Here is a 22,596-nt window from a genome sequence, read left to right on the forward strand (position 1 = left end):
ACAGTAACTTGCAAATACAGTGTACACTGTACTGGGCGGCGTACTGTACTGCACTCGGAGAATCGATCCACAGCGGCGTCCATTCATCGATTCGCTGAAGCCACACACCCCACCCCCCACCAACTCTCGCGAGATCCGTTTGGCCGCCTGTGCCTCGCATTGACAATCCCCGGCGTGGCTCTCGCGAGAGTTTGCGGCCCCTGCTATCGAGCCCGGGAAACCCCGCGCGCCTCCCCCTTTTCTCACCAGGCCTCGCCACTGCGTGGCTCCTCTCCCCGAGCGCTCCGCGTCGCCGCCACCGCCTCCTCGACCGACTTCTCGCCAGCCGCACGCAACAATGCCGCCCAAGGGACCCCCACAGTCCGTCCAGGTGTTCGGGCGCAAGGTGAGAGCCGTGAAGGAAGACGGGGCCGTTTTTTGTGCGCCTGGGACGAGGCGAGCCGAGCCGGGGCCTAGCGATCTCGGCCTCGTGTCTCCCCCGCGCGCTCCCTTGCCACACTCGCTGTAGTCGCGACGCGCGCGGGTTAAAGAAAGCGGTCAAGAGTTCTCGCTCGAACAGACAAGCGTCGAGGCTGCGTATTCACGCCGCCTCGAGAGAGCATGTTGACGAAAGGCGAGGGCGATCCGTACGAGAACGCGACACGCTGCTGATTATTTCCCCCCCACACCGAGCGATGTCGTCCCATCGTGTGGACGCCGGAGTCCTGACGGGGCCTGGGGTGGTTTTTGAATGGTCAGTCGGGTTGAGAGTTGGCAGTGGTGCTTGAGTCACGTGCGTGTGAGGGTGCCTGGTGTGGTGGCTGGATGGAAGAGACGGCGCAAGCCGTGCGCCTAGCCGCTTGGCTAGAGGCGCGGCGAGACGCGTGGTTCGGTGTGTCTGGATTCTGGTGGCGGTCAAGTCGATGATGTTAGCGACTCCCAACCAACATCGATAACGGGCCGATGCGCGCGTCTCCTTTTATAGTTGGACAATAAATAGACGGGGGGCCACGGTGGAGCGATTGTAGCCATGAAACCCTCATTATGGACCGTAGTGTAAAGCCGCTGTCGAAGAAGACCAAAAACTACGCAGACCATCCTGAAGACCTCTCGTCGTGGCCAGCAGACGCCGACAATTGGCATTTACCTCCTGAACATGTGCTGCCATACACAAGAATGGATTTGGTGAATGTTGGCAATTGTGTACGGGCAGAAAATGGTTATTTCCCCCCCACCCCCTCGTTTAACGCTGCGCTATGCGACATGTAAACTGTAAGCGGCGTAGTAGACTAACCATGGCGTGTCCACTCTTTCGAATTGCGTGTGTTAAAGCACCTTTAAATGAGCAATTCAGTTGTAAGTACCTTCACATATTTGTGAAAGTGCAGAGTTTGTGGTCTCCACGGTTTGGATTTTGTGGCTACAGTCACAGGGCGCAGTCTTTGATTTTCCACTTGCTCTGATTTAGGCTCATTTCCCGAAACAGACGTTTATAAGGCAGGGCCAATCAATTGTAAACGCTTTGGTAGTTTTATATGGATAGCGTATTGTACACAACAGCTACGTAATGTAAACGAGACTTAACAATCGTGCATATTCATGGTTTCTGTACCGCTCTCCAACATGCGTTTATCCTCGGAAGTTTCCGTGTCACGAATACCTACGCGCTATGTATGGCATGGATCAGAAACGTAACATTCACGCGGGCAATGGAAACATTGGTCGGCTTCACGCTCGGCGTTAACGACGAGCCAAGACGAGAAACGCGCGCATTGGGGAACATGTACGCGAGTCGGATATCGTTTTGACTTTGTAAAAGTGGGATTGGGCAGGATACTACTACAGTCTAGACCATTGGTTCTTAACCTGGGATGCACTACTGTACACGACACTACTATACACTACTATACACGACACTACTATACACTACACTACTATACACCACTAATATACACGACACTACTATACACTACACTAGTGGTTCTTCTTAACCTGGGATACACTACTATACACTACACTATACACTACACTACACTATACACTACACCAGTGGTTATTCTTAACCTGGTATGCACCACTATACACGACACTACTATACACTACACTATACACTACACCAGTGGTTCTTCTTAATCTGGGATACACTACTATACACTATACTGTACACTACACTATACACTACACCAGTGGTTCTTCTTAACTTGGGATACACTACTATACACGACACTACTGTACACTACACTATACACTACACCAGTGGTTATTCTTAACCTGGGATACACTACTATACACTATACTATACACTACTATATACTATACACTACACCAGTGGTTCTTCTTAATCTGGGATACACTACTATACACGACACTACTATACACTACACTATACACTACACCAGTGATTCTTCTTAATCTGGGATACACTACTATACACGACACTACTATACACTAACTATACACTACACCAGTGATTCTTCTTAACCTGGTATGCACCACTATACACTACACTATACACTACACCAGTGGTTATTCTTAACCTGGGATACACTACTATACACTACACTATACACTACACCAGTGGTTATTCTTAACCTGGGATACACTACTATACACTATACTATACACTACACTATACACTACACCAGTGGTTATTCTTAACCTGGGATACACTACTATACACTATACTATACACTACACTATACACTACACCAGTGATTCTTCTTAATCTGGGATGCACTACTATACACGACACTACTATACACTACACTATACACTACACCAGTGGTTATTCTTAACCTGGGATGCACTACTATACACTACACTATACACTACACCAGTGGTTATTCTTAATCTGGGATACACTACTATACACGACACTACTATACACTACACTATACACTACACCAGTGATTCTTCTTAACCTGGTATGCACCACTATACACTACACCAGTGGTTATTCTTAACCTGGGATACACTACTATACACTACACCAGTGGTTATTCTTAACCTGGGATACACTACTATACACTATACTATACACTACACTATACACTACACCAGTGGTTATTCTTAACCTGGGATACACTACTATACACTACACTGTACACTATACTATACACTACACCAGTGGTTCTTCTTAACCTGGGATGCACTACTATACACTACACTATACACTACACTATACACTACACTATACTATACACTACACTATACACTACACCAGTGGTTCTTCTTAACCTGGGATGCACGCATCCCTTGGGGGGTGCGAGACATGGTCATATTTTTTTAAAGGTAAATCATGGAAATACAAATTAAGCACAACTACTTTGTTTCATCAAACCCTATGTATTTATGAACAAAGAAATTTACGATTGAGAACCAAAGGGGGGGAGGTGGTGGTGCAAGGTTCCAGTAAAGGTTAAGAACCACTGGTCCAGAATGATGGGTGGCAGCCATGGCAGGGAACGACCGAGGGAGGAGAGGATTCCTTATCCACCGTTTGCTCAGTGGATTGTTAGGGGAGGGTTGGGGTTGGTTTCCTGAGGGTTTGCCCGCAGCGGTGAGTGCTGCGGGCACTGGACATCTGTGGAAAAAGTGCTTTATAGCTCATCGGATTCCTCCACGTATTTTCTGATTCTGTGACAAGAGCTTGAGTGGAGAGAGCAACTGCTCAAGACAGCCCAGCCTGGGAGAATGCAATTGGATCATAAAGTAGTTTTCATATTTGCATGAAAAAAAATAGTTCGTACTGTGGTTCTGTCAGTCCACTGCTGGATGAAGGCTTCACATTGCCATGTCAATCATGGGGGTGGATTGACCATACTTCACCTTGTAGGTCGGGGTGGACGACTCCACATGCTGGCTGGCTTAGGAGCTTCTGATTCAGTTCCTTAAGATGCTCGCAGCATGTGGAGCAATACGTGGCACGACCCAATAACACATCCGAGAGCTGTAGTTGTGTTAATGGGAAATTGATCGCTGTGCATGTCAAATTTTCTTCACTGGATCGGGCATACGGATCCATAAACTTCCCAAGTGAGTTGCGGCCCCAGAAATGTAAACCTTTTAAAATTGGGGACCCTACGTCAGCGAAAACAACGTGAAATCTATTACCGGCTGCTAATTGTCACACTGTTGTGCAGTTGTACCCATGTGTGTGTCTGCTTAATGGTGAATTGTTGACTGAACACTGCGCGGGCATTTTCGCGCAGAAATCTGCGACGGCCGTGGCGCACTGCAAGCGCGGCAATGGCCTCATCAAGGTGAACGGGCGGCCACTGGAGATGGTGGAGCCAGCGACTCTGCAGTACAAGGTAAGGGGGGGGGGGAGAGTATGCATGTATGTTGAACTTCTTTCGCATCGCATGTAGCTATAGCCATACTCGTCTGGAGATGCAAATTATTATTTTGTAAGAGAATTCACCTGATAGCGGATTGCCATTTTACATGACTGATACGTGCAGAATCTGATGGTAGCGTGAATTAACCTACCTGCTCTTCAATTGAAATGAGATTCTAAGAGTATATTACTGTGTTGACAAATGTGTTAGTGTATGAATGAGTGGATATTACCGTTGAGCTTGACTGCATCTGTTGATATCCAGGGCGTCCACTTATAAGCAGATGTCAGTTTTAAATGTGATTTAATCTTGGGGGTTTGTGAAATGAGAGGATGTGCCAAAAAATCAGATGGGATAGTGATATTATACAGCACAAAACAAACATTTTTAAACCAATGTAGGCGATCATCTAGGTCTCTCATTGACGAATATCTGAGCTCAACGGCTAATATCAGTGACAAATATCTGAACTGCTGCTGGGTCTTCCCTAGGTCGACTCAGCCATAAATTAGTACATGGTGCTTTGTGCAAACATAACCACTTGGGGGAAAAAGGTGACCGGGTGTGGTGTTGGCCACCCACCCCCTCGTGTGCCGTGCCGGCCGCCATAGGTGGGGAACCATGGTGGCGAGATGTTGACTACCTCGCCTGGTATACATGAGGTCGGGGCTTTTTTTCCACGTCCTCCAGTTTTTCCCTACACATTTATAAACGTGTGTTTAAGAGTTTTTGGCCGCAATAAGTCGCCACGTGATAAGCCACTGCATTGAGAAGTTATTTGTGGCCGGGTCACTCCTTCAATAGAGCTATATAGCTCAATGGGCTTGACCTGGTAAAATAAAAATTATAGGTGCTCGCGAACAGCACTCGCCCCAAACAGACTGTTAAAGGCCACGGTGGGGGGGGGGGTCTTTGTGTCTCACTGTGTGCACACCTCGCCGTGTCCCCTGCATGTGCAGCTGCTGGAGCCGATCCTGCTGCTGGGCAAGGAGCGGTTCTCCGCCGTCGACATTCGTGTGAGGGTGAAGGGAGGTGGCCACGTGGCACAGATTTACGGTGAGGTTTTTATTTATACACGTGGGAACCATTACTTTCGCTGCTTTTCTACGTTTCTGCCACTCTTACACTTGGAATTCAGATGTCCTAAAACATCAGTCACCGTAAACTTCATGATACTTGACCATTGTGTTTAACATACAGCTTATGAAATAATAGTAACGCGAAAGTTTTTTTTCTCATAAGGCTTCTGTGCATTGCTATCTTATTGCTTGCATGACGCTGCTGTTTTATATTCCTCAATATAACGAAAGCGTTTGTCGTGTGCTCCCACAGCCATTCGCCAATCCATCTCCAAGGCACTTGTCGCCTACTACCAGAAGTGTAAGTCCTACCTTGTTTCTATACTTGTTTCTATACTTGTTTACCCAGCAAAGCCTCACCGAGTCTCCTCTTGACTCTTTCAGGCAGGGTCCCTGCAAAGTTTTCACAATTGGGGGTGCAGTGACATCTATACATGTACCTATGGTGAACTTCTTTTGCACGGTGCATGTCCAACCCGTGCTAATCCAAGTTGACTAATTTGCGGGTTACATTTAAAATTTGGCGATTTTTTTTGCTTAAACCATGACGCTGGCACACGATGGTTTGCTCCTGCGAATGCCGTCGCGGGATCTTTAAAATGCCCGCCGTGGCAGACGGCACGTGGAATATTTTGCGGCAGTGACGGGGGGGGGGGGTTGGCCTCTGGATTCGAACCGTGAGCCTCTTGGGGCAAATGCGCTGCCGCTGGGCCACGTCACCGCCCCCCCAAACCTCTGCACAGAACGTGTTTTCGGTGAGGTGCAAGCATCTGCCTTCCTTGGTTTATGCTGCCCGTGTTTTAACTTAAAGTGTGTATATCTGTCTCTACCCTTTATCTCCGTTTGGCACTCGATGTTCCTGCATCTCATCCTTCCTACCTTCCTAGTATCTCCCCCCCGCAGTGTCTGCATTAATAATTTGCTTTGTTTTTTCCACTCTTGTCTCTTTCGCCCCACCCAACCCCCTCTTATCCTTACCCTCATCTCCACTACCCTCCTTGCCTCCCTTAGATGTGGACGAAGCCTCCAAGAAGGAAATCAAGGACATCCTGACACAGTACGACCGTACTCTGCTGGTTGCCGACCCTCGCCGCTGTGAGCCCAAGAAGTTTGGTGGCCCCGGCGCTCGTGCCCGCTACCAGAAGTCCTACCGATAAACCTTCTCGGCGTCGTGGCTCAGCTGCCAAATTCGTAATAAAAGCGGATGCGTTGACAGCTTCTCCCCTTGTTTGGAGGTGTGCATTATTTGCCGAGTGTGTGCATAGTGGTGGTTGCAGCCGGTTGGGCTTGAGTAGCTAAGAACAAATTTGAGGTTGTGTTTTTGCTTGCATAGCATGGAGAGATGATGATTGGTCGATTAAATTAATCGACTAAACTGCAGTAGACTACTTTTTTGATGATTTTAACTTGTAATGTGCTACACTGCTTTTGCTTGCACTCAAAGAGAGGGTAACTCGGAGGCTTGAAGAGGAACCACGGTCAAGAAGGAAGGCAGTCACGCAGTGCGCCTGTGCCGACAATTGCTCAAGCTCTGCGGTCCTCGGTTATTAAGATGTTAGCTAATTAATCTGTCCCTGTGAGATGAAACTGGAGCACTGCAGAACACGTGTGCAAGGGAGGGGCAACACTGTCCCATACAGACGGAACGTGGAGGTTATTTTTTTGCTATACTGCGTTCCAGAAAGCCAGCGTTATGGGCATCTCGATGGCTATGGGTAGAATTTCATGACATTTGTGCGTTCCAACAACCCTCACCTCATATTCTTGGTTCTTTCGGTAAAGTCGCGTAGAAGGGTGGCTTTCAGACCGCATCCATTATTTGAGTCTCCCCCCTCTTTTCCGAACATAGATGGACTCGTCCATCTAATTAACTGCCAAATCGCTCTGTGGTGCTAACGTTAAAAAAACGACACTTCAAATTTTCTTGCTGTGGTTTTCACACCTGATGATTATTGCTTGTGTTGCAGTCGAAACGTGAGAATTTTATTGTTTTATATTTTTATTATTTTATTGTTTCCCTTCTACGTGACTTTACCGAAAGAACCAAGAATATGAATCCCTGCAGGCACGAAAGCTTTAAATAAAAATTCAACCCTCACCTCCAGTGTTGGAATATAGCCACCACCTCCAAGTCTTGATTGATCACTTGGGTCTCTTTTTAAAGATAGTGGTCGATCTTGTCTCCTGCCCACCTTCCATCCAGTTGCTGGCAAGGGAACAGGGATGGGACTTGTTTAAAGCTATTATAGTAAGTCTAATTGAATTGATATTCTTTTTGAGATATTATTTGATTAGATTCCCCTGTTCTGCACGGGTGTGGTTACATAAAAAGCAAATTGTACAGTTGAATGGGATTGCAAGCGAGTGAAGCTGTTAAATAATCGGTGACTACCAACCATTGTTTAAAAACAAGTGTTTTAGCTTTTTTGGTAGCTACGTAATGTGAGGCCTACCCTAAACATTCAAAGTGAATGTTTAGGAGTCGCTCCGTAGTGTTAGTTGCAAATTCGTCGTTTGCTGCACCTACTTCCATCACCGTTGCTGTTGTGTCCTAGAGCGTGTAGCCCGTGACCTGCTACATTTCCCAAGTGGAGCCTCGCGTCGTGACATCGTCTCTCATCACAGCCACGGGCGCATTTTTCACTGCCCTCAGTGTGTCTCTTACGGCGTGGCGACGATGCTCGAAGCTGTTCGCAATGAGTGAAGGGAAATCTCTCACTCGGAGGACGGCTTCACAGCTGCCCCGAGGCACAAATCAAGACTGGCGTTCCAGCAGTTTCTCACACGAACAATTTAAAATGCTATCTTCAATCGGCAATTCACGTGGAAATAATCATTTAAACAAATGTAAACAACAAAATTATATAAAAGTATTTTTTATGAGAACATTTTTCTCTCATCTCCAGCTGCCTCGTTGGGAACGCCCCTAGTGGACGAGCCGCGCCCTGGACGAAAGTGAACAATTGATCGCTTTTCGTCCCAACTAAAGAAGGCGAAATAACGCTACGGAATAAAAAAAGCCTCTGCGCATTGACAACAAAAACAATATCCAGGGAATTTGTGGAAATTTGTCGACGGTCAATTTACCAATGGTGACGTAAACGGCTGTCAACCCATTATTAGTGACCGAATTACAGACCAATGCATACCTCGTATTCTTTGGTTCTTTCGGTAAAGTCATAGAAAAATAATACAAATAAAGTGAATATTTTATTTGTATTCACTCTATTTGTATTATTTTTCTACGTGACTTTACAAATAAAATATTCACATTATTTTTCTTCTGTCTACGTGACTTCACCGAAATAACCAAAGAATATGAATTCCTGCAGTCACGAAAGTTAAGTCAAAATTCAGACCTTATTGGTCACCCCGTTTCCCTTATACATCTCAACGTTGATTCTACAAAGTCCATCACGAGGGAGAAACAAACTAATAGACCTAAAAAAATTGAACTCAATCTCGCTGTACAAGAAACACGGGGTAGCCGTACGGGGTTGACAGGCGTGCGTACACGAGGCGTGGTGAACGCCGCGATTTCCCCACGCGGAATTCGGCGATGCTGCAGATTTCTTCGGCCGCGCCGCGGAGTCGTTCCGACTTGTCTTGGCGCTTCCGCGGATTTCACCCACAGCGGACATTTGACGCCTCTGCCGCGGATTTTCCTAGGGCGGATTTTAAAGGAGCGCTGCCGCAGTTTACCTTGATGCAGTATTTGCTGTTGCCACGGATTTTCACAGCGGACATTTGACGCTTTCGCGGATTTTCTACGTCAAATCCACAAGGGCTGCCGCAGATTTCCACATCAAATCCATGAGGGCTACCGCGCATTTATACATCAACTCCACAACGCTGCAGCGGATTTCAACATGAAATCCATTAGGGCTGCCGCGGATTTCCACGTCAAATCCGCGAGGGCTGCCGCGGATTTCCACGTCAAATCCACGACGCTGCCGCGGATTTCCACGTCAAATTTACAAGGGCTGCCGCGGATTTCCACGTCAAATCCGCGAGGGCTGCCGCAGATTTCCATGTCAAATCCACAAGGGCTGCCGTGGATTTCCACGTCAAATCCATGAGGGCTGCCGCAGATTTCCACGTCAAATCCGCGAGGGCTGCCGCGGATTTCCACGTCAAATCCACGACGCTGCCGCGGATTTCCACGTCAAATCCACAAGGGCTGCCGCGGATTTCCACGTCAAATCCGCGAGGGCTGCCGCGGATTTCCACGTCAAATCCACGACGCTGCCGCGGATTTCCACGTCAAATCCACAAGGGCTGCCGCGGATTTCCACGTCAAATCCATGAGGGCTGCCGCGCATTTCCACGTCAAATCCGCGAGGGCTGCCGCGGATTTCCACGTCAAATCCACGACGCTGCCGCGGATTTCCACGTCAAATCCACAAGGGCTGCCGCGGATTTCCACGTCAAATCCATGAGGGCTGCCGCGGATTTCCACGTCAAATCCACGAGGGCTGCCGCGGATTTCCACGTCAAATCCACGACGCTGCCGCGGATTTCCACGTCAAATCCGCGAGGGCTGCCGCGGATTTCCACGTCAACTCCACGACGCTGCCGCGGATTTCCACGTCAAATCCACAAGGGCTGCCGCGGATTTCCACGTCAAATCCATGAGGGCTGCCGCGGATTTCCACGTCAAATCCGCGAGGGCTGCCGCGGATTTCCACGTCAAATCCACGACGCTGCCGCGGATTTCCACGTCAAATCCGCGAGGGCTGCCGCGGATTTCCACGTCAAATCCACAAGGGCTGCCGCGGATTTCCACGTCAAATCCATGAGGGCTGCCGCGGATTTCCACGTCAAATCCGCGAAGACTGCCGCGGATTTCCACGTCAAATCCACGACGCTGCCGCGGATTTCCACGTCAAATCCGCAAGGGCTGCCGCGGATTTCCACGTCAAATCCATGAGGGCTGCCGCGGATTTCCACGTCAAATCCGCGAGGGCTGCCGCGGATTTCCACGTCAAATCCGCGAGGGCTGCCGCGGATTTCCACGTCAAATCCACGACGCTGCCGCGGATTTCCACGTCAAATCCGCGAGGGCTGCCGCGGATTTCCACGTCAAATCCACGACGCTGCCGCGGATTTCCACGTTAAGTCCGCGAGGGCTGCCGCGGATTTCCATGTCAAGTCCGCGAGGGCTGCCACGGATTTCTTTCACCCCCGCAACTACGCGGCGACGAGTGTCATGGCCGCCATTTTCGCTCGCTGTGCGCTGCGGTGAAGGCGTCCTCAGCGGCGGCTCCCGGGCAGCGGCGAGGGAGAAACTTAAAACAAATTAAACGTCGAGCGAAAGGGGTGGGTGGGGAGTAGGACAAAAAAACCCCGCAAATCTAAACAAACGGTTACCAATTCGACATCTGACGTAAATTTAGAGCGGGGAGGGGGCAGGGTTTGTGGAGTGGGGGGGCGGGGTCGCTGAAGCGGAGGGTGAAAAGGAGGGGAGGGAGATCGGAGCCACTAGCGAGGAGGAGGCGAGAGGAGTCTCTGACGAGGAGGAGGAGAGAGAGGAGTCTCTGACGAGGAGAGGAGGACGAGGAGTCGTCTCTGACGAGGAGGAGAGAGGAGTCTCTGACGAGGAGGAGAACCGCGCCAACTCACGAGATGCCGGCCGTGTCCAAGGGCGATGGCATGCGCGGCCTCGCCGTCTTCATCTCGGACATCCGCAACTGTGAGCGGGGCTCCCCACCATCACCACCACCAACCCCACCCACCCCCCTCCTCCTTCAACCACCTCGCATCCACACCAACCACCTCGCAGCCACACCAACCACCTCGCAGCCACACCAACCACCGCGTTCTCGGTCGCGCCATTTCGTTGCCGCCGCCGCTGCTGAGCTAGCGAGGCCGGCCGTGGGGGGGGGTTCCGTCGATGGCTCTGTTGGAATGATGCGTGGGGCCCCCTTCCCCGCCTTAGGTGGCGGTTGTTGTTGTTGTTGTTTTCTCGTCGGCCCGACTGTTCCGCAGACACAATGCGGCTTGCAATGGTTGCACGCCGTCACCGCGGTTCATGCCCTCGTCGATTTTCCTGTTGCCCGTCATCGCAAATGCTCTTCTGCTGTTCGGTGAACGCCAGGACTCTGGCCTTACCTCTCTCTCTCTCTCGCGCTCGGTTAATAATGTTTGCGATACGCACGGCGAGTGTGAGATCGCCTGATGCGTGAAGCGCATCGTCGTCGGTCGTGGCTCGAGCGTCCGGAATTGTGAATGTCCCCTCGGAGTCGATAGCGCGACGTGGCCACCGGGACCCGTTCCGTTCATCACCCCGACAACCCCGCGTCCCCCTCGATGGAACACGCCGCTCGCAAACCTCTCGGCAATCGTTGGCGCGTTTTGATTCCCCGCGCGATGTCTTTAGGGGCACGGACGACGACCACGACGACCTTCTCGCGTGCACGATTTGTTGTTTGTACGCCGTCAGAATCGACTTTGCCGCATTGCATTGCGTGACGCGAGGGGCGGCTTCGCCTTCGCCACATCCCCAGCTCAAAGCCCAAAGGTCCCCAGCCACCCGGGGTGTGTGCGTGTCGCCTTGACCAGACTTGCGGGGGCAAGTGCTGTTAGCGAGCAAGCACAAACCTCGTGAAGGGGTGGTGGTGGGGGGCCCGGCACTGTGGCACACACCAGGGGGGGTTGGGGTGGGTGGCCCAGCACAACCACGCCCGGCCACCTTTATCTCCCCTAGTGGCGATGGTTATACACTGCATTGGGGTACTCATTTGAGGCTGAGTCGACCTAGGGGGGGGGGGGGTAAGCCCAGGATCGGGTTGAGATAAACTGCTGCCGGTGTTGGCCCGCGACCGGGAGCTGGAATCGAACCGAGGTGGCCGGCGTGGTGGCGCAGCGCGCGATGTAAACCAACCCTGGCATGCTACGAGCGCTCCATAGTCTCCTCGCGGGAGATTAAATGACACAGCAAGCAAGGATAGATTAATAATAACAAGTCACTGTTCGATTACAATTTGCATTGCACAGCTGGTGTAGTAACGTTGCGGACGGGGAGAGCGAGCGAGACGCGTTCTTGCACGTGCAATGATTGATTGAGCCGAATTGAATGGCGTGTAACCACGGTAATAAAACCCCCTCAAATCTCCTAATAACATCCCTTTTTTCCTGCTCCCGTGCAGTAAAAGCGGCAGTGTCGCTTGCTTGTCATGCCTCGCCCTGTACCAGTTACTTGATTGAGCGACGACCCGTAATCTCACTGGCGCGGCGTACTAATAACCTGCACGTTATTTACACGACACATCATCAGCACGTACGTGAACATACCGTGTATATCCCAACCTACAATGGATGAACCCATTGTAATTTCTATGCATTCATTCATTCCGCCCCATCCCCACTTGGCACGTGAAGGGCTTACAAGTGACATCATCACATCTTTATCTCTGTTGAAGGAGGAACGGAACAGGAGGAGGATTTCTCCACAAATCTGGCTGTCCGCCTGATGATGCTACTTGTAATTACTGGCGAAACGTCGTACTGAGATTGTAAATATTCCTGGTTCTTTCGGTAAAGTCACGTAGAAGGGAAACAATAAAATAATAAAAATATAAAAACATGACGTTTCGGCTGCAACACAAGCAATCATCAGGTGATGATGATTGCTTGTGTTGCAGTCATCAGGTGATGATGATTGCTTGTGTTGCAGTCAATAATTTTATTGTTTTATATTTTTTATGATTTTATTGTTTCCCGTCTACGTGACTTTACCGAAAGAACCAAGAATATGAATCACTGCAGTCACACGAAAGCTTTAAATCGGAGATTGCAAATGTGGATTTGCTGTCCAACACACCGGTGTGCTGTACTCGTAACGAATTGGCACGTTCTGTTTACGTGACAAACCTTACTAATTGGCTGTGTCGGGTGGTGGCGGGTTTAGCGACACATTTCTATTTACGCGATCTAACAAAAAACATTTTGGATGATATTGATCTCGAAAGCCTACGTGTTAAACAGACGTATATTAAATCATTATTCGTAGCTAAGTGTGCAGTGTATTTAATTTGGGTTTTTTTTTTGCCAAACCATCTCAATCCTATGCAGGACCCTTCCGAAATTTGGAATATTCGGGGTCATCGTGGTAGCATCTTTCCCGGCCGCGTACGTAATTGTATTGGCGTTAACCTTGGCCTGCGGCTTATTGAAAGATGGTGGCCGCGCATCCCAGACGATGTGGGCCGTATAGTCAACCACCGCAGTCTGCACCTCTTAATTTGAGAGATTGGAATGCACGAGCAGAAGCTGTTGTCGGCTCCCACCGTCTCTCTCTGCCAATCGGTGGACTCGAGCGGAAAACGACTGAGCAGTGGTTCCCAGGGCCGTGGTTCGCAAAGCCGTGACAAGCGGTCCGGTTGAGACTCTTGCAGTCACTACGACGGTGTTGTACTTCGCTGACACCAGAAACATTTGTGCTACCCCTTGGACAACTGTTCAGATAGTGGCCAGCGCAACCCAAACAGTGGACCGTGGAGTTAAATCCAGTGTAGCTACACGAACTCTCTCTCCCCGAAGCCCCCTCGTCATGTCCAGCAGCAGCAGACTCATGGAGATACAATAAAGACCAGCCACAGTAGGAGTGTGATTGTGGCTATGCAACCCAAACAGTGGACCGTGCAGTTAAACCCAGTGTAGCTACACGAACTCTCTCTACCTGAAGCCCCCTCGTCATGTCCAGCAGCAGCAGACTCATGGAGATACAATAAAGACCAGCCACAGTAGGAGTGTGATTGTGGCCATGCAACCCAACCTATGGACCACAAAGTTAACCCACTGTGGTTGTGTTCTTTCAACGGCTGAGGAGAACAGCGACATGACACAAACTCTCTTGCTCTGCTGAAGCCCTCTCGTCGTGACCAGTAGCAGCAGCAGACCTCAACATTGGCATTCATCTCCTGAATTACATTGGGGCTGCTGCTGCGCAAGGATCGCCATTGAAATGAAAAGGTCTGGCCTGTGTTTGTCTCTTGATATGCACAGCGAATGTGGCGAGGCTCTCTGTGTTGTTGTATGTTGAAACTTCTTTCGCACTGTACGAAGCCAACCGTGCTAATCGGATGTGCTAGCAACAATACCCGCCATTCGCCACGAAGTGACGGTAACGTCACCATGGCGCCTGTGCCAGGCCAGGTGCACTTTTTGAAGCCACGTGAAGTGTCGAAGACCCCCAGGTGCCATTGGTTGGCTGACCGAAATGACTGGTAGATGCACCAGCTGTACCCCCTACTGTGCCAACTTGCTGCATTTTAGCCGCCCGGCGCTCCACTCATGTTGTGAGTATGCTAACAACAACAACCGCCATTCGCCACGAAGTGGCGGTGATGTCCCCACGTTGCTTTTGCCAGGCTATGTGCACGTTAAGACCACATGAAGTGTCAAATGCCCGCTGGCAGGAGGTCACGGGGCAGACCCAGGTGCCATGGGTCGATTGAGATGTCTGGTCGATGCACCACCTGTGCCGCCTACTGTGCCAACTTGCTGTGTTTTAGCCGCCCGGCGCGCTGCTCATTGATGTCACCCGTTGCTCCTCTGCCGTCAACTGTTGCTGGAGGGCGACTGCCTCCAACTGCCCAGTAGCATCTTGACACTACTGATACCAGTCATCGGCAAGTTCACTCAGATCCACATCCTCTTGTACGATGTAACTCTATCCCTTATCTAGCCTGTGCCACGCCCATTTTGCCCCCTCTATCCGACCGAAAAAAAGCTGTTTTGGGATGTGGTGGCTGGGCATGCGGGCTACATGACCCAGCCAATGCAGCCTTGTCTTCCAGAGGAGCTCACCGATGGGACGTTGTCCAGATCTTTCAAGGATTTGTGAACTCCTCACACAATCCAGCCAGGTTAAACCCAGGATGAATTGTAGGCAGGCCAGTGTAAATGTTTATAACCGGCAAAGATGTTCCATTTGGGGGGTCTATGTTGTAAGCGTAGAGAAGGAAGGGCATGACCGTGGCTTGGAAGAACCAAAGCTTCTTGTGGAGCGACAGACCAGGTAGCTTCCACACAGCGTTACGCAGCCGATAAAAAGATAATGCCGCTCGACTGATTTGGAGTGAAACCTCTGCTGTCAAACCAGAGCCGGTCATGAGCACACTGCCCAGGTATGGAAAACTCTCCACTCTCTCCACAACTGCCCCATCGCCAATTAAGAGTTGTGGGGGTGGAGTGTGATGGTACAAAATACCCAGGCAGGTTCTTAGTTTTGGTGGGGCTGATGATAAGGCCCCACCTCTTAGTGGCATGCTCCAGGTTCAGCAGCAGTGCCTCCAACTCTTCTGAGTGAGCAGCAATCACCAGATCATCGGCATATGTAACATTGTTGACCAATACAGAGCCATCCCTTGACCATCGAAGGCTTCACGAACTACGTAAATAGATGTTAAATAATGTGGGAGCCAGAGGACATCCCTGTCGCACCCCAAGGTGAACTTGGAATGGTTCTGACTCCCGGCCACATAGTTTTACCCGGGCCTGCTCACCATCATGAAGGTCCTTAATGATTGTGAGCAGAGAGTCAGGGACTCCGTAAGCACGAAGAACAACCCAGAGCCCAGGCCTTCTGATGGTATCATCGGCCTTGACCAGTTCAATAAAGCAGATATGTAGGTCTTGTTGGAATTCCTACACTTCTGCTGTAGCAGATGTGCTAGCACACACAAAAGATAAAGACCCCCCATATAGCCTTAACCCACTGTAGGGGCAAGTGCTGTTATCGAGCACGTGCTAGCACACACACGGACGTACACTTCGCGTTTATATTTATATACTGAGCTTCATTTACCCGCCCCAAGCCCATCCCAAGCCCATCGCATAGCTTCTCCTGCATCACTTGCCGTCATTGGTTCGCCTGCATTGACTGAAATTACGCGTGACGCTCTTCCTTCTGTTGACATTCAACCAACCGTTCCAACGTGCAATCATCCACCGCTATTTTAGCAATATAATTTATTACACCACTTGCGTATAAACTTGCATTGTAATTATAGCATGGTACATACATTACTCAACTGTTTTAAGTTACAGTACAACCTCTCTCCAGTTAATGTACTTGAAGCCCCAACGAAATATCAGCTGTTGTAATGCATGTTTCATTAACGTTCCACTAATTAATGATGCACGCTAGTGGATCACGAGCGAGGGGTGTGAGGTGGCTGAACCTCAATGCAAAATCTTAACATTTCAAACCCTGTATCCCTTAAATGCTCAATACTAGTGAGCCATGTTTCAGAATAACATGTAATCAATATCTATAACTGTGTACAGTACACGTACTGTATTTATATTTTCTTTACACCAATTTTTTTCCCACACGCGATAATGGCACATTTAGGAGCAGGTCCGCTCGTTCAATGCTGCACCGCCATTTCATATTTGACGGGGGGGAAAATCGCTGATACTGGGCCACATTTTATCATCCAAACCTCCTGGTAATAGTTTTAGGTGTATAAAAAAACTGTTTGCGATGTTTAACGTGCAGTTGGCCGGGCTTTAAACCAGCATCGTACTGCTTGTAAGGCAGTAAAATGGTCTTCTAGATGACCCAGTGATCTCGATTAAGGAGACTTTTGCAAAATATGTGGTGGGAAGGCCACCTTTTAGCAGCGGTTCGACGACTCAATTTGATATCCACGTCCTTTATTTAACCAGGTGAGACCACGTGAAAATCACAATAGTTTATTGTCCTATAGTATAACCAAGTAAAGCCCCACTGTTGATGCGTTATATCATGTCGGAAAATAACACATATACAGTACACAGGTTATAAAGTGTAAACGTATTGATGCATAAGCATGGGTTTTCTTGCTAAAATATCGGACAATAAATCCGTAAAATATTTTTGTTCTTTCTGAAAAATAATGTACGATAAATTATTGGCGCATAAGTGTTTTTTTTCCTGGCATCATTGCCATATGTAACATACAGTATGTATATACCTGGGACTGAACGTAGCACTATCTTCTTGCAGGAGACTATAAGGCTGACGTGCAGTAGCCACGTGAATATGTGCTACGCGATGACGCGCTAGTGCACCGCTACTTAGCAACGCTGCTCTGAAGTGCATGTGCCGAGTCTGTTAGAGGTCCAAGCCCGCGGGACACGTACTATCATTGCTGACTGTGCAAGACGTAAATCACAGATGAATAGAATGAAGGTACCTTTTACAACGGTGTTCTTCACTAATGTTAAGAGGGGGTGCCACTTTCGCCGATAAGAAATCATCAGTGTGAGGGCCGCCACACATTTGAAGCCATTGGGGTTTAACAGCAGCACGATGATGATGATAATGGGGGTGGGGGGGTGTTTTCACATTTTGTGTTTTCATATTTTGTGTGCTATCGGGTGCTGCACTAAAGGCCGCCAGTGGCCCACTGGCCTTGCAATGAAGAACATTAATATACATTTTTGAGGGTTCTGTTGATGCCTGTTTCGCTGAGAACTAAACTGACATCTGTAAAATAAAATTGGGTTGATCGTTGTTAATTCCCAGGGATCGGAGAATTGTTTTTCTTCAGTGGTACATTTTTATATACGCTATATAAATATATACGCTATATAAATATACCCGTTATCCAGAAAAGCTACCACGCAGAGTCTTGAGACTACTGTTCTAATATTTTCTTGTTTCGTATAGGAATATTCCCATATGTATATTATGAATGCATTATTATAATAATCTTAGTACCTTTTCGCAGTAAACCATGGTTATTTAGCAGAAATCTAAAATTGCAACCATTCATTTTATATATATACTACAATCAGGGTTATAATTCTGTTAAAGTTATCATGCTGATTTCTCCCGTTATCTAATTCAGGTCGGCATCCGATCCGATTTCATTTCTGGATCCTGCTGACTGTCCGCTAATATCCACACCCAATCCGGACTCGAATTTGGTTGCAACTGCATTCTTGTTTCGCACGTTCGGAGGCAGCATTTCTTAACCACACATTTTCTTAAACTCTTAATTACATTCCCTACGCCATCCCATTGCCCACCCGGCTTCAATGTTGATAAGAGACGCATTTAATTTCACGAACCGTTTCGTATGTTGCTGAGCGCCAAACGTCGCTGTCTGGATGAGCAGTGTCGCGGGATGCAAGACCGTAAACGTAATATCGTGCAATGATTCCCTTGCCGTTGTCGTGCGTTCACCATGTGAAAAAGAGTTGGTATATTTTAAATGCTTAATTACACGAAACGCAATGTTCAAGATTTAAAACGATGTCGACTTGGCTTCGCTTTAGAACTGTTGTGTGGAGGATGCAGTGTTGCCCTAACATTTGCTTGATTAACGTGAATTTAAAAAAAAACCCCCGCCGTGTCTCAGGGACTCTGTCGCTGCTGACTCACGTCAGGCATGTCACAGCTAAGTAATGTGGCCCACCGAAATTGAGGTTTTAATCGTGTTGGTCGTTTTCTCCGTGTGTGTTTCTGTGCCCTCTGTTCATTTGCTCATGCAGGCAAAAGCAAAGAAGCCGAGATTAAGAGGATTAATAAGGAGCTTGCTAATATTCGCTCCAAATTCAAAGGTGAGTTTCGTCACTTTCCTAAGACCCTCCCTGGCGTTGCTGCTGATCTGTATAAAATCTTTACAAATTGGCGATAACTCCCAACAATTTTGTAAGTCAAGTTAAATGGCGTCACCTTGATCCTTCGGTGTGTCATTGGTGAGCCAGCACAGGCAAAAGAGCTTACTAACGAGGAAGAAGGGCTTTATTTGCAAATTATTCACGAGAAAAACCGGAGGACTTGGAGAAAAACCATGAGACCAGGGAACGTGAACTCTGTAAGACGTTAACTGCATCTCTTTAATGTGTCTGCAAACTCTGCCGCCTTATCTCCTCCAAGCCTTCCAATTGTAATCGCTTAAAGACTCTGCTAATTACAAGTCTGCCTCGTCAAATCTGTAGACAACATACAAAAAGGCCGCCGCAAGATTTGTAGTCCTCACTCCACCAAAATGTTTTATTAGTCCCCACAATCATACCATCACTCATAATGTGGTGAGCATGATATGATATGAGCACGGTTGGCTGTGCATGATGCGAAATACGTGAATCATACATTCCTACACGCAGTGTGGCCATTGGTGTATTATGGCGTGTGTATGCTGCCTACTGCATTCCCTCGGCGTCTGTGAGGTTTCCCGACTCGGCTCGGGTAGAGAAGCTATGAGGTTTGATTTTAAAAGTTTCCAAGGTGGTATTTCTTTCAAAATGTACGTGGGGATGGCTGTCGAAGTGACGTCAAACTGTTGCTTCACATCGCATCAGTAAGGTGCCATGACGCAATACTATTTGGGATTGGTAACGTGCAAAGGTGTGCTGCTCGCAAGCAGCAGGGAGGCGCAACTCCTGTCGTGCCTTGCGTCCATGTAACGTGCAGTGCGACTCGGTGACATCGCACGAACAACGCTCTGAAGCTTGTCTGCGCTCCCTTGCTCGGTAGCTTAATTTGTGTTTATTGTTTAAGCCATCAACTCAAAACAACCTAGTTTTTTAAGTGTGGCCATCTTAACAGGCAGAAGTCTTTGTTTTATTCTTCCGTATGGCTGCTGACATAGTTGCAGAGCAACAACTACTACAATCTCACATTTTTAAGTGGACAAGCCAGATAACCGCATTTGGAGCAGCGGAATGTTATCGCTGTGATGTCCCCTTCCTATTTGTGGATCGGGCATTTCATTGTTATATACGTTGTACGGTCTGTTCTGGATGACCACAGTCACACACTACTGGAGAGTTTTTAACTTTCCATTTGTGCATCAGGCATCTGCATATGCCATGGTTTGTGCATTGAATGCAATTTAGGCTGGACCGTGAGCTTCGTGGAAGACCAAACCCAGTGATATTCTGCTCTGGGTCTTTCACAAGGTGTTTGTTTGCGAGTTCATTTGAACTCCATTCAGCTCTCCAAGCTTCATCGGGGTTGAATTCACATTTTTTAAGGTTAAGCGCATTGGTACAAAAGGGCCTTACGTGACTTTAAGCGATGACGAGGGATGTTATTGAGGCGCTGATGATGGGACGGGCAGCAGTGAAACGGAGACAGCTGTAGACCAGTTTCATCATCATTAGGCCTCGTCAGTAGAGTCGGCATTGTTGACTGCTGCCCTATGGCCTGCGAGCGTATATAATCAGAGGGCTTATCTTTACACTTTGGGGACCCCGACCCCCCCCTCCCCTCCCTCAGCACAAATCCAAAGCTTTCTATAAATTAATATAAAACCCCATCACAACAGGAACGTGCGTGTGGACTGGAAACAAATATAAATAACAACACATGGATGCTGACAAAACAGCAGGAAGACACTCCCATCATGCCTTGCATGCATGTCACCTGACCACCACATTGCATATACAATGCTGTGAGCCTTGCCTCTAAACCACCAGACTTTGATATATCGCTCGTAACTGCTTTTTTCTCATTTAATTAAGCTTCATGCACACGTCTGGCAGCCTGGAACACAAGGCTTTTAACTATCTTGCTTTGAAGCTTTCGTGACTGCAGGAATCCATACTCTTTGGTTCTTTCGGTAAAGTCACATAGGTATAAAATAAATAAAATGCTTTTAACTATGTTAGTCCAAAACGATATCTAAATTAAGCACTTTTTTTCTGGAGACAGGTTAATTGCAAGAGAAAATGCATGCAGACCAGAAACAATTGATAATTGTTTTAACAACGAAGTGTCTTTAAACAGCAAAAATATTTTGTAATCCCAGTATATTTTGCTTATCCAAGCTGACACCATAACATTTTTGTTGTATTCTACACTCAGCCTTGTGACAGCCATCAGCTCACAATAGATGAGGTGGTGGCAATGGTGTATTTATTATGGATCTTCAGTACCTTATAGCCATAATTGCCTCCTGTTATTTGTGCCCAGGGGGGTGATGTATATATTAACCAGTCCTCCACTGCAGACATTCGGCATGGCCTAAGGGGCGAGAACCTAAATGAATTCGTAATTTGTTCTCAGCCTGTCAACATTTTTGTCTGGAACTTGGAAGTGTGCCTCTTCAGCGGAGAGAAAAGTTCATAAAAAGAAAACACATTGTGCTTTGCCCCCAATTTTTTAAGCTTTTCGAAAGCTGGAAAAACAACAAGAAAGTATCTCGTGCACCAGTGGCAGGAAAGCATGCAAGGATTCATGTCAATTTTGTTGGTGACATCTGTTATGCTTAATACAAAACCATATTAACAATGTATTATAGCTGCCTTTGAAATATCTTTCCTGTCCTCCATATCTGTTACTCTTCGCACACTTCCTTCATAATTCCATGCGAATACTCGGAAGCAACCTTTCGGCACGGCAGTTCACCATCCACGTCAGTTAGTTGCGAGTTTGACTCCATGCTTTCGGTGTGGCTTTTTACCGTCGTGTTAGTTGTGAGTTTCACCCGGAAGGTTCAGTTTTGGTTCAATATACCTAGGCTTGTTCAAATTCTGAGCGATTGAAATCGGATCATGTGCCGCAGCTGGATGGATCGTTGCGTAGTGGGACTGTAAAGGATACACGACAGCCGCTTTGGGTGAGTCCTTCTCCAGCAGTGGATCGATGGTGGCTAGTGAAGATGATGAGTGTACCATCTGCCAGCGTACTGCAGCTATACGGATTGAAATACTAACGGCAAAGAAATTGGAACAAAAGCTGAAAAGTTTACGTGCAAAAGCATTGATAAATTATTGGTCAGAATTGAACTTCTACTTCCGTATGGCTGCTGATGTTAGATGCAGAGCAACAACTACGATTTCACATTCAGGTGGTTAAGCCCAGACAACCGCGCCAGGAGCAGTGGAGAAGTATATCGCTGTGGTGATGTCTCCCTCGTATTTGTGGATCGGAGTGGGGGGCTGAGCGGAGCGCATGGATTATTGGGGAACCAAATGTAAATCGGCAACGTCATTGTCAAGAGACGCACATGGGCTTGGAAAAGAGTTATTGGTCACGGGCTACCTGATGTTTAGGTGTGACAGGCACGGACGTCGTGAGGTGCTGCGTTCACCAAGTGGGAGTCCTGTTATTCTGGTTGTTACAGCGGCGGCCTCTTGGCGTTTGTTTATGGATTCCAATGTGCGAAGGGGAAAACTAAACGTGTAATACTGACACGGTCCTGCGGCCTGGTTGCCGAGATGTGAATCTGCGCGGTTGTATTTATCAACTGCTG

At 48.1% G+C, this 22,596-nt stretch overlaps 2 protein-coding genes across 2 annotated transcripts in view; both read left to right on the forward strand.

Moving 5' to 3' along the window:
- Positions 1–216: 216 nt before the first annotated feature.
- RPS16 (ribosomal protein S16) lies at positions 217–6,618 on the forward strand. The gene is made up of 5 exons (XM_032958285.2): positions 217–385; positions 4,191–4,292; positions 5,279–5,375; positions 5,652–5,699; positions 6,410–6,618. Exons 1-5 carry the CDS (start codon positions 338–340, stop codon positions 6,553–6,555), a joined length of 441 nt encoding a protein of 146 aa, XP_032814176.1. The 5' UTR covers positions 217–337; the 3' UTR covers positions 6,556–6,618.
- Positions 6,619–10,836: 4,218 nt separating this feature from the next.
- LOC116944580 (AP-2 complex subunit alpha-2-like) overlaps positions 10,837–22,596 on the forward strand; it is a 51,235-nt gene continuing 39,475 nt past the window's right edge. Inside the window, exons 1-2 of the mRNA XM_076068620.1 lie at positions 10,837–11,090; positions 18,887–18,955. Of these exons, the coding sequence (XP_075924735.1) occupies positions 11,024–11,090; positions 18,887–18,955 (136 nt within the window). The 5' untranslated portion in view covers positions 10,837–11,023. The remainder of the gene's footprint in view (positions 11,091–18,886; positions 18,956–22,596) is intronic.

This window comes from Petromyzon marinus, chromosome 21 (genome assembly GCF_048934315.1).
Source record: "Petromyzon marinus isolate PM22_M1 ecotype Great Lakes invasive population chromosome 21, UKy_Petmar_22M1.pri1.0, whole genome shotgun sequence".
NCBI lineage: Eukaryota > Metazoa > Chordata > Hyperoartia > Petromyzontiformes > Petromyzontidae > Petromyzon > Petromyzon marinus.